Source organism: Leptonotus elevatus, chromosome 9 (assembly GCF_054856555.1).
Source record: "Leptonotus elevatus isolate MCC_2025b chromosome 9, RoL_Lele_1.0, whole genome shotgun sequence".
In the NCBI taxonomy this organism is placed as follows: Eukaryota; Metazoa; Chordata; class Actinopteri; order Syngnathiformes; family Syngnathidae; genus Leptonotus; species Leptonotus elevatus.
The window spans coordinates 19,355,630-19,368,137 of NC_141247.1; the positions used below are offsets into that span (position 1 = coordinate 19,355,630).

Below are 12,508 nucleotides of genomic sequence, written 5' to 3' on the forward strand. Positions count from 1 at the left end.
GTCACATTAGCCTGGAGCTTATTTATATTCACAACCCCAGGTCTGTGATTTATAAACAAAAGCATGCTATGAAAACAGGTATGTCTTCCTATTATGTAAAATATTTTGGAATGTGGCTATATTTTTTTTTAATCTTTTCTTAGATACTTTGTTTAATCTGTCTTACCATAGTAGAGACAAAAACATGCTAACTTTCTTAGCATTAGCTAAACAGCTATGTTTAATATGTAGATTTATTGCACATAGGGAAGTATTTTATGATGTTTTGATGATTATAACTTACAGCTGTCACCCCTTAAGTGACATTGGGGGGAAATTTTCAATATGTTTCTCATTAGGAAGAGAAAACGTTCCCGTTCTAACCAGAAAGTTTCTGATTAGGATGAGAAAGTTTCTACTTAGTACAAGAAAGTTTCTCGTTTGGATGAGAAAGTAGCGGTAATCCATTGTATGCATGCTAGCATGAGAGACCCTTAAGCTACATTTCGGTTTGTATTGTGAAAAAGTGCAGGACCTAGTTTGCTTGTTTGGTAATTTTCCCCTGGGACTTTATTAAAATGACTTTTTATCTTTACTTGTAAGTAGTCACCATTATGTTGTGCCTTAGAGACATTTACAAAATCTAAAGTCTTGTAAATTAGCTACCGCTCACAGGAAAAGACGTCCCCCCCCCCCCCCACTTTGTTTGCAGTCTGTGCACGTTTTCAGCACTTATCGTCAAACCTATTTAATATATTTTGAAACCAATTAAGAAAAAGACCTCACAGAGTTTTTAATATGCTATTCATACATTAAATTTCCATAACTGATAGTAACGTTCATCCATGGGGGACAAAGCGGAAAGTAATGTCGATATTCAGATATGAAGCAAATCAGCATGTGAACGGGGGGGGGGGGGGGGGTGGTTTGGGGGGTCTCATATCACGTCAGGATATCTGTTTTGATGTGGTTCTCATTTACCGCCACTGTCCACTCTCCGCTCTGAATGTCAATGAGGGTAGATGTCATCAATGTGTTTCTCTCCAGGGTCCGACCAGACAGGAAGGGCCGCGGTGACACCGCGCCAGACTGTCAGGACTGGCAGGACATTTGCTTAGATGGGGCTGTGAATAACTTGGAGGCGATCGAAACATCTGTTGAACTCGTGGACGGAAGACAGAAGGTTAAACAAGGCTGTTTAATTATGACTTGTCACACTTCTTACACTGCAAAATGTGATCGTGTGTGATAGACGATGATTTACATAACTAGGGATGTTTTTGTGCACGCTTCCTGATTTTCTGATCTCCATAACAAAATTTGTCAATCAAAACCCATTTCCACAGTAGAAATATTTAGAACGTTTTTCCTCTGCAGGCTTCCTGCAAGGGTTACATGTAAACACACACACACATGTGCACCACCTCAGAAGAGGAAATCACTGCAGGAAAACAAAAAGAAACTGACATAGTACTCGATGAACACTGAGTAAAGTCTGCTTTTGTGCTAAGCTGTCAAAACACGTCATATTCTTGTCACAGCAGCGCTTGACAGCCAGCTTCATCTCTCCTCCACCTTCCTCTCACCCGCAGACAGTCAGCCGGCTGCAGATTCGCAACGCCAGCGTGTCTCTCCTGTACAAGTGCTCTGCAGAGAATAAAGTCGGCAAAGATGAACGGCTCATATACTTCTACGTAACCAGTGAGTCGGCTATGCTACTGAGCTCGCCTTTCCCCTTTCCCCTTTCCCCGGTGCGACTGATGGATGCTGTCTGCTTTGGTGTTCATCGCACATGTTTGAATTGTCAGTATTTCTGAGTTCGGCACCCCATGACACTTGCAGAAACAGCACATTTGTTTGCGCTTACAGCGTTGGAAGGCACCGTTTGAAAAATTCAACAGAAAAATCCTTTTCAGCCCGAGAACACTGATGTATTATTGAGTGGGACGGTGTTGCAAAGGCATCTTTCCTGTAATTGGAAAAGCCTGTTATATAAAACAATATATATGAAAAGAATGCCTTTACAAATATAGTAATACCCAGTTTTGATTCACACTTTTTGATGTATTGTGGTTGTAGTGTTCAGTAGTGTAGACACTGTGCTATACACAACAAAGTAACATACCATTTATAGGAGGGTGTGCACACTTGTGCAACCAACACATTATCTCAGCTGTTTATGTTTATTCCCCCTCTTAAAAAGTAAAGACATTTTAATTGGGTTGTACAAGTTATATTTACACATGAATGTTGGGAAAAATGATGTGAAATGGTATATATTTTTTTCTTTCATATCACAGACACCTGCCATTTAAACAGGGGTGTGTAGACTTTTTATTAGCCTGGAACTTTGCCGAAGAGTGAGTCTGGTCAACCGCCCTATCGGTCTCATTTCTGAGGCGGGGCAAAAACCTGAGCTAACAGACGGTCGACTGAACCAATGAGCGAAGAGTGGACGTGACGTCAGAAAAGCGACTCGTTGAATTATTGTATTTATTTGTTTATTTATTTTTTGTGGAGACGGAGTAAAAATACAACATGGTTACTAGCCGAAGAGAGACAGTAGTTGAATTACTTGTAATTATTATTGTTAATTATCTGATCATGTTAATACGTTTTCACAATATTCATCAACACTTATTTAACGAGGCAGGAACCATCTAAATATCAATACCGCAAGGCAATATTCTCTGCAAGTGTTTACGTTTTCAAATGATCACTTAAACAACATTCCTACGTCACAACGTCCCGTCACTGGCGACCACGGGCGTCATCAACAATTTCATCACGTTTTAAAACTATGATAAACCCCTTTCTTTTCATACAAACAAAACCTCCATTTTCCATTAAATGTCCCATTCAAGTGTTTTTGTTTTGTGTTCCTCAGCCATCCCGGAGGGCTTCAGCGTGGCTGTGCATCCATCAGAGAATCCCCTGGAGCAAGACAAGGTGTCGTTGTGCTGCCGTGCTGACAATTACACCTACGAGCAGCTGCGCTGGTACCGCCTGGACCCCCATGCCCTGCAGGGAAGGCCTCAGGAGCTTGACTGCAGAGGCGTGCACCTCCACGCGGCCGCCCTTGACGGACAGCTCATCTTCCAGGAAGCGTCCAACAGCTGGGTCCTGGATTTCACCCTGCCCGCCGTACAGCTGCAGGATGAGGGTCACTATGCGTGCGAGGCCCAGAGCAGACGGAGCGGCGAGAGGCATTGTCTGTTCAGATATATGTCTGTCAGAGGTGAGGGACAAAAGAGATGGAGCCGGCAGACTCAATTTTCTGCGTGCAATATTATATAGCCAAATAGAAACAGCTGGATAAGCATGAAATGCTCCCGCAAAACGCACTCGGTGGACATGGCTTGCAAATGCACACGGGTGCACCGGAGCCAGCCCACGCAAGTCCACATAATGAAGAAAGTAGCATCAACGGCGTTGAAAGTCGAGCCGGTGGGGGCCGCAGGGTTGAACAAAACAATGTTTCACATCCTATGACCTTGCTCGGCTCGCCTTCTGGATGTGATGTAATGGAATGGAATTTTCTTCACCTCTGCTCTCACTGCCGTCACGTGTGTGGACTTTGAGTACAGTGAAACCTCTGCGGATAATTATTTTGTAATTGGGTGTGAATGCCACAAAATAGCAGATGATCATAAACTTATCAACGCCATGCTTCAAGCATGTACACAATGTTGAACCCATGTTACATGAATGACTTAAGTCGTTAAATTATTTTGTGAATGCACGTTATTCTATCTAGTAGTATCATTATCATTATATCTTTTTATTCCGCCATATTTTGTCCACAAACTATTTTTACATTTCTCAAGCTATTGAAACCATTCCAAATTCAACATGTTTCTAAAATTCATGCTTCGTGAGCTATTATTGTTCTCATTCCAAACGTTCACCTTTTTTGCACAGTTCAACATTTTTCACCTCTAGAATCCCTTCATTTTGTCCTTCAACTCCTTTTACATTTCTGGACCAATTCAAACCATTCCAGCTTCAACATGTTCCAAAAATTCATTCTTCACGGGCTATTATTGTTATCATTCCTAACTTGCACCGTTTTACCACAATTCAACATTTCTCACCCCAAAAATCCCCATTCATTTCGAATGAGACATTCACGAATTCACTCTTATTTGGAATTTCAAAATGTTCAGCACATTCAATTCATCTTGGAATCAATGGTGAACACTCTCCCAATTCCCACATGGCAAAAATTGCATATTGTTCACCAACACAATTTCTTAGGTGCACGGGTAACGGTTAGGACTTAGGGTTTGTATCGTTTCTATAAGAAATTTAATTCCTATTTAAATTTTAAAATGTTCACCTCATTCAATTCACCTTGCGCTTCAATCTGATGCATTTCACTATACAAAATCTTTCCACATTCCATATAATTCTAAATTTTTTACCCACAAATTCCCCATTCAGCAATTTGTTCCCATTCTACATTGAAAATGTTCAGCTGACTCATATCACCTTGGGAATGATTTTCCACATTCCCACAATTCCGCCATACCAAAAATTCCACATTTGTCACTCACATATTGAATATTCCATTCATCCATCCATTATCTACCGCTTATCCGGGGACGGGTCGCGGGGGCAGCAGCTTTAGCAGGCAAGCCCAGACTTCCCTCTCCCCAGCCACTTCAACCAGCTCCTCCGACGGGATCCCAAGGCGTTCCCAGGCCTCCTGCCGGCGGGACATGCCCGGAACACCTCTCCAGGGAGGCGTCCTGGAGGCATCCGAAACCAAATGCCCGAGCCACCTCAACTGGTTCCTCTCAACGCGGAAGAGTAGCGGCTCGACACTAAGTCCTATCATTTCGGCCGCTTGTATCCGGGATCTTTTTCTTTCGGTTCACCAGTGTTATTTCCCTTAATTTCATATAATTAATTATCATTTAATATCATTCCACTATCTTTCAACAACATTTTACATACCCTTAATATCATTTAATATAATTCCAATTTATGAAATTCGAAATAAATCCATATTTTTCAACAACATTCCACCTCATTCAATATGATTCCACGTTTCTACTTCAACTTTTCAGCTTTCACACGCAATTTTTTTCCAGAAATCGCTTCATCTAGTTCAATATAAATTGGCTTCACATGAGGCTTCTCAATAGTATTACAGTAGGCTGAATAACACTCTATACTTAAAAATGCGCTAATACGCGGCGGTTCACTCTGTACCATTATACAGTTTTTACATGACTGATGATGTATTTCACGCATGGCATCGCACAAACGCAATAGCTCTATTTTATTTTTTGATCGGCGTCCTTTCTTTTTCAGGCCTGGAGGCGCCTCGTTACAAGCGCAGTCTCACCAACCAGACGGTGAACGTGACGGAATCGCTGCACATGGAGTGCGACGTGGAGGGAAGACCTCTGCCTCACCTCTCGTGGTTCAAAGACAACCAGCCGCTCCACCAGATGTCAGGTGCGTCAACACGTCTGCATTGGCCATCAGAAACGGGCTTTGTTGTTTTTATGACCCCGTTGTCAACATTCTTTTTAATTTCGGAAAACCGCCAATAGTTGTACAGAGACAAAAGGCAGAGGAATCTCCAAAGTCATACTTTTCCAGAAAAATACTAGAAGAAATTATTATTGTAATACCTGTAAAATGCCACAAGGTGACAGTATTGAAATGGCGAAAGGAAGGATGAAGGATGAATAGTTTTACATCTACATTTTCGTGGTTCGGCACCCACAAATTCACCTCTTTGCGAATAAAAAAAAATCTATATATATTTAAAAAATAATTTTTTTAAGTATTTTTTTGGGGGGGCTATTAAGGCTTTTTGGCATGTGTTTCGTGTAAAACGCATATTAGAGGTTTATCAGCATTTAGGAAAAAAATTTGTTTAAATTTTTTTTTTTTAAAAATCGGACTGAATTTTAATGGCTGTCAATTATTCTCGGATTTTCGCTATTTGTTGGCCAAATCCCCCATTAAATATAATGTACAAAAAATAAATAATGAAAAATAAATTAAATATCAATCATCTAAACTAACAAACCTACTCTATAATGAACTTAAAATTCTAAACAAAATAGCAACGAACTACGGGGAAATCTTTTTTCATAGAATTAGAACAATTTCTAATTCAACCTGTGTCACAGAATTAATCGTGTTTTTCCACTCATTTCGTAAACCATTTCCGAGAAACACGGCTTGTGCAAGAAAACCTTCAATTTCATGCTGGAATGTGGAAATATCCACACCTGGAGTGGTAATGGCACCGTTCATCTTTTTTGACATCCTTCGTAACCTTCTTCAGACAGACAAACAGAATGACAAACAGTTCAGCCTTGGCTTGACAGACATTCTACTTATATACAGCTATTGGAAAATCAACAAATGTAATGGAACATTACAGTAGGTAATGCTTATTTTTAAACAGAAGCTCAACACCCACCTGGCAAGCTGTACACACTTTCAAACACCCACATTGTCCGAGTTTGCATATTTTGGGACATTGTTCAGATCAAGATTCCCACTCAGACCTAAAAGCGATACACCATTGTTCATTTTTACTCAAGGACAATCAACTGACAGATGTTTATATCTTTTTTTGGGGTCATCCAGTCCACCCACAACCCTCTCATGCATTTATACAGTTGAATAATTGTTTCAAACAAACGCCATTTGCACATGTGTGTATTGTGCATGCGCACACACACAGATAGGAGGCGAGCTTAATGAATATAGATTGAAGCAGGGACACCATGAAAAAAAACGGCTATAATGATGCAAATGATGTGAGAGTTTGGGGAATAGTTGCAGCACACAAAGTGCATCATTGCGTGTCGTGCTAAACTAGCAGGGGCGGAGCTACTTGGTGGCCAGTGGTAGCCCCAGCCGGCCTGAGTAATTGTTGACACTATTGAGCTGCACACAGAATATGAAATTGTCTTCCATAACAGTGAAATATTTGATGCTAGTGAACATTAATCAACAACATTACTTTCATAAATTAGTACACAACTAACATGTTTGAGAAGCCATTGCTTATCATACCAGCCACAGTCTATTAACTCATTCACTCCCAGCCATTTTCACTGAAGCAACCCCCTTCGCTCCCGGCTGTTTTACTGGATTTTTATTAGAAATAAAAAAAATTAAAACAAAATTAAAAAAAAGATAGAAAGAAGAAAAGATTATTAAGAATTAGGAGCGTCAGGGGATTACATTTTTTCTGTGATTAATCGCATGACTTCACTAGTTAACTCACTATTAATTAAAAATGTTATATTTGTTCTAAATGTACAATAATTTGGCATGTGTTTCATGTAAAACGCATATTAGAGGTTTATCAGCATTTAGGAAAAAAATTTGTTTAAAAAAAACATTAAAAAAAAATCGGACTGAATTTTAATGGCTGTCAATTATTCTCGGATTTTCGCTATTTGTTGGCCAAATCCCCCATTAAATATAATGTACAAAAAATAAATAATGAAAAATAAATTAAATATCAATCATCTAAACTAACAAACCTACTCTATAAAGACCATAATTTTTTTTACTCTTGTTAACAAAAGTGGAAATGTTAAACTAATAGAAACAGTTCAAATGAATTTTTGACGTCTATAGCCGTCAATGGCAGTGAATGAGTTAAGCTCAGCAAAAACGCTTTTTTTTTTGTATGTTGTTCGGCAAGGTTCTGTCTGTGTGCTGTGTAACCAAGGCAAATCTCATAATCTGAGTTGTGATGAAACAAGTGCGTATATGTGCACATGCAAAAATGTTACTGAAAAAGTTCTGGCTCCGCCCCTGACGATACGACCCTTTGCAGGGATCCAGCTGCAGGACTCAAACCGTACACTCAGCATCCAGCGAGTCCGGGAGGAGGACGCCGGCCTTTACACCTGCACCGCCTGCAACCAGCGCGGCTGTGTCCACTCAACAGCCGCCGTCCGCGTCATCGGTGAGACACGCAACCGCAATGGGCAAACCGAGTCGAACCCTCTCAATGCTGACGCACCGCTTATGCACAGGTCGGAATTTTAATCAGTCACCTCTCACTCGTCACCGCCGGAGGCATGTTCACACCATTGCAATAAAATCAAGTTCACTGACCGCTGGAGTAATTGTGTGGCCAGGATGAATAATTCAATAGGTTTGCAGTGGAGGGCTTCATGGGTAATTGATCATATTGATGATTTTCTCATTGCGACACCTTAAAGATTTCATGTCAGGATGTTAGAAGAATACAAATATCAGTCGACTGTATTGAAGTAGCAGCAGCCTTGACTGTCAATGCTGTGTCATCATAATCAAATACCCTTAACTACAACCTGAAGGTTGAACGTAATCCATTTTGGTGATGTCCCAATATTTTTGGGGAAAAGAGCCATTTTTGGTCAAATAAATAACAATAAAATCTGTCTGGAGCTGCAAAACATTTGAACATTATGATAACTTTGAGATTCATTTTCTAGTACCTTTAATTTTCCCATTATTTTAATGCTTCATTTTTCATACATTTTTTGATTTTCTGCCATTTGTGGCAATTTTATGGACATATAATGGTAATTTTATGCCATTCTTCTGTATTTTTTTATTTTTGTATTTTTTTGTTATCAATTTCTAACGTTTTGTGGACATTTTATGGTAATTTTCGGGATTTCTTTGTTTTGGGAAATTTTATAGTTACTTTTTAAACTTTTTCAACCTTTTTTTTAAATTCAATTCTGTGACATTTTTGGCAATTTGTTTGGTATTTTAAATTTTCTGCTTTTCCTTCCTTTCATTTTGGTATTGTCCAAGGTTATTTTAGTTAACAAAAACTAATGAAAAAACTAATTAAAATTAAAAAATAAATTTTAGAACAAACAAAAAGTAACTGAAGCTACATTTTATGTTTACAAAACTAACTAAAACTAACTATGATTATAGCAAAAATGTCGTTCATTTTAGTTTTTGGTAATTAATTTCATACATGAGCCTTTGGTTGATTTTAAATGTTATTTTAAGTAATTTTATTTCGATATCAACCGGAATAAAGACATTTGAAAATGTGTCACACAGAAGTGATGTCATCTAGCAGCAGCCAATCGAAAAGCACCTTCAGATGACGTCGCTCCTAAGCGACAATTTTTCATGCTTGACTTTTGGCTCCAATGGCTAGTTAGGCTTGCCTGTTTTTTCCATTTAACTCAGCCGAAATGCAACGCTTGATAAAAAATGTGTTACTTTTTTCATTTTGCCATGGTGTTTATTAAATATTGCGCACAAGTAATATACATTAAAAAAAAGAAAACTTATACTGAAACTAACTAAAACTTAACTAAAACTAAGCATTTTTTTAAACTAAAACTAATAAAAAATAATAATAGAACCACCCTGAAAACTAATTAAAACTAGTTAAATTTAAAATACAAAATGAAATAAAAACTAACTAAAATGAAAATTCCAAAACTATAACAACCCTGGTGATGTCCCAATATTTTTGGAAATAGAAGTAAATCTGTTTGAGGGTCAAACCGGGTCATCGCAAGACATTTATCACCCGTGATCATTTCACCATGATCATTTCTAATGTACATAATCACTTTTCTATTTGAAGGCCAATAGTTCTGTATTAGCATACAAAGGCTCCTTTAAATACAGCTCGCAGATGCATCATGGTTTTTTCTTCATTGGAGGATACATCCTTCGTGGCCACCCATTTCCCAAGATTCTGTGCACATCTCATTATTTCAGTCCACGAGCACACATACAGTGTACATAACACCAGATATGTTAAACCTCCTGGGACAGTAAAACCTTGTAATCCCTCTCAAATTGAGAAAGAAGGGGTCTGAATTATGCTATTTAATGAAGTTTAGTTTAGTTTAAAATCAGGTCAAAAATAAAAATGAATAATGATTTAATGAATGAGTGGTTTATTTTGGTTCCACACATGGTACAGAAAAGAAAACACAAACATCCTTTCGGAATTTTTTTTTTATTAATAACCGAAAAAGGAATAGACTGAAGCGCGGCTAAATCACCTAGAATTCCAACAGAACAAAATAAATACTACGGTCACATTATAATTTGAAAATGTTTAGCATTTTATCAATTGCAATATAAGCGTTCATTATTTTACATAGAGAACTACTCAGCTTCAACGCATCATCAAGTCCATTCCACAATTTTACACCCAAAACTGAAACACATCTGTATTTAATATTGGTAAATCCCTAAAAAAAAAATTACATTAAAATGAATTAAATTTATGCTTCCTTCTCGGAATTTAAAAAAAATCTGAATACAAACAGGTAGGCAATTGTTCACTGCACGAAAAAGCATTTCCAGTGTCTTCAAATGCACAATATCCATAAATTTGCAATAAGAGATCCTATGAATAATTAATTATTTTATTCTCTATAGGCAAACTCATTCTTTATTTTAATTATTTTTTTAATCACATTTTCCTGTAATTTCATAATTAGGTCAATTGGAAGTCAACATTAAACATTTTTGACAATAATATGTTATATGCGACCTCACTAATCTAAACATGACATTCTGATTAATATTACAATTTTGAAATTTAAGTTACGAAGCAAAATCCAGCTGTTTTTATCCATCTCAAAGGGCGGCCATTTTGCCACTTGCTGTCAACTGAAGATGACATCACAGTTGCTCGGGGCTCAGGCAACGACCGATCAGAGCTCACCGGTTTTCTGAAGCTGCGCTATGATTGGTTGCTACCTGAGACCTTGAGCAACATTGATGTCGTTACTTCAGTTGACAGCAAGTGGCAAAATGGCCGCCCGCTGATATTGATAAAAACTGCTGGATTTTGCTACTTACCTCATATTTCACTAATGCAATATTAACCAGAATGCCATATTTAGACTAGTGGGGCTGCATAGAACATATTATTGTAAAAAAAAAAAAAAAAAAAAATCCCCTTTGAGTGAGACACCTTGAATCAACCACATTTAAACCATTAATTGTCCATGCTTTTTGCTCTGTAGATTTACACCAAAAAAAATTCCCATCTTGAGATGCCTTTCCTCTCGTTCTGCTCAGGTTCCAGTGATAAAGCCAACGTGGAGATCATAATCCTCATCGGAACCGGAGCGCTTGCCGTGTTCTTCTGGGCCTTGCTCATCCTCATATTCTGCAACGTGAAACGGGTCAGGCGCCCCTCCTTTCCGCATTTGCGGGACGAAATGAGACGGACCCTTTCTAACCTCCGCCTCACCTCTAAATCAGCCTCCTCTCCTCGGAGTCCAATTTGTAGTTCTTAACCCTCATAACAAGGACGAGCGTGATGGCTCCCAAATTGCCTTTTTATTTACTTTTTTTTGCTCACTCTGTCACAAATGACATCACCACGCAGCTGCTCCACAGCGTGACGTGTGGGAATACTCGCTCGCATTCATTTTTCAATTCCGGCTGACGGCAAATGCATCATCTCTCGTCTCTTCCTCAGATTAACCCAGCAGACATTAAAACAGGCTATCTGTCAATTATCATGGATCCCTTGGAGGTTCCCTTGGACGAACAGTGTGAATACCTGCCTTATGACTCCTCCCAGTGGGAAATACCCCGGGACCGACTGCGACTGGGTGAGTGACCCGCAAGGTGGGGATGAGCACAGGTGCATGCTGGGATGACGAGTGGAAAACAAAGGCGAGAATATATGGATTGAAACCAAATCACGTTTCCGTGAATTCTTAATGGGCGAGTTTAGATTGCAGCCTGCCAAGAAAAGTGCTAATGTTTAGTATTGCACTCGCTCCCTGCACGGCTCTTTAACAACACCCTGAGGGGAAAAAAAGCATCTGTTCCGTGGCCGCAATTCATTGGAGCGTTCTGTTTTCCGAGCGCTGCAATTGAGGTTGTAATTTTTCTGGCTGGTCTCCATTGCTGCCAGATGCAGTCGCATTTTCAATCTCCTCCGTTGCCAAGACGTCTTCATGATACTGAGATTATCAATGGCTCTAAATATTCCGTCCTCTTGGTGTCCCCTCGACACAGGGAAGGTTTTGGGCCACGGGGCCTTCGGCAAGGTCATTGAGGCGTCGATCTACGGAATCAGCAAGAGCGCTTGTCTGGACACTGTTGCTGTCAAGATGCTGAAAGGTCAGAGTCGTCTTTTCATGTGCATCACCGTATTCCCAATGCTTTTGCATGCATAAATGTATTGGGGCATAGCACTTCCCATATTAAATTTAGAGCTTGACTCGCTCCTAGTTGGATTTAACCCATTCGCTCCCAGCCATTTTCACTGAAGCAACCAAAAAAAAAAGACTAACTTTTTTTAGAGAAAATAAAATCTGCTAAATCTCACTCAACCAGGAGCCTTATGAAAGAAAACAATAGTGCAGTTTGTTGAGCTCATGTTTCACTTACAGCAGACAATGTTCCCTAATTGTATGAGGCAGTTTGTTCTCGTCCAAAAGAAACTCACACTGTGATTGATTTTTTTAATTGAATTACTTTTTGCCAAGGGGTAATTAAGACAAAATTACGAGATAAACAAGTGAAATGATTGTGC

At 39.1% G+C, this 12,508-nt stretch overlaps 1 protein-coding gene across 4 annotated transcripts in view; it reads left to right on the forward strand.

The window, feature by feature from the left end:
• flt4 (fms related receptor tyrosine kinase 4) overlaps positions 1-12,508 on the forward strand; it is a 98,546-nt gene that overhangs the window by 75,560 nt on the left and 10,478 nt on the right. For all 4 annotated transcript variants that reach the window (XM_086085761.1, XM_086085762.1, XM_086085759.1 and 1 more), the window contains 8 exons: positions 1,027-1,162; positions 1,572-1,680; positions 2,867-3,217; positions 5,299-5,445; positions 7,805-7,936; positions 11,035-11,141; positions 11,441-11,576; positions 11,989-12,093. In XM_086085761.1, coding sequence (XP_085941887.1) covers positions 1,027-1,162; positions 1,572-1,680; positions 2,867-3,217; positions 5,299-5,445; positions 7,805-7,936; positions 11,035-11,141; positions 11,441-11,576; positions 11,989-12,093 — 1,223 coding nt within the window. The remainder of the gene's footprint in view (positions 1-1,026; positions 1,163-1,571; positions 1,681-2,866; positions 3,218-5,298; positions 5,446-7,804; positions 7,937-11,034; positions 11,142-11,440; positions 11,577-11,988; positions 12,094-12,508) is intronic.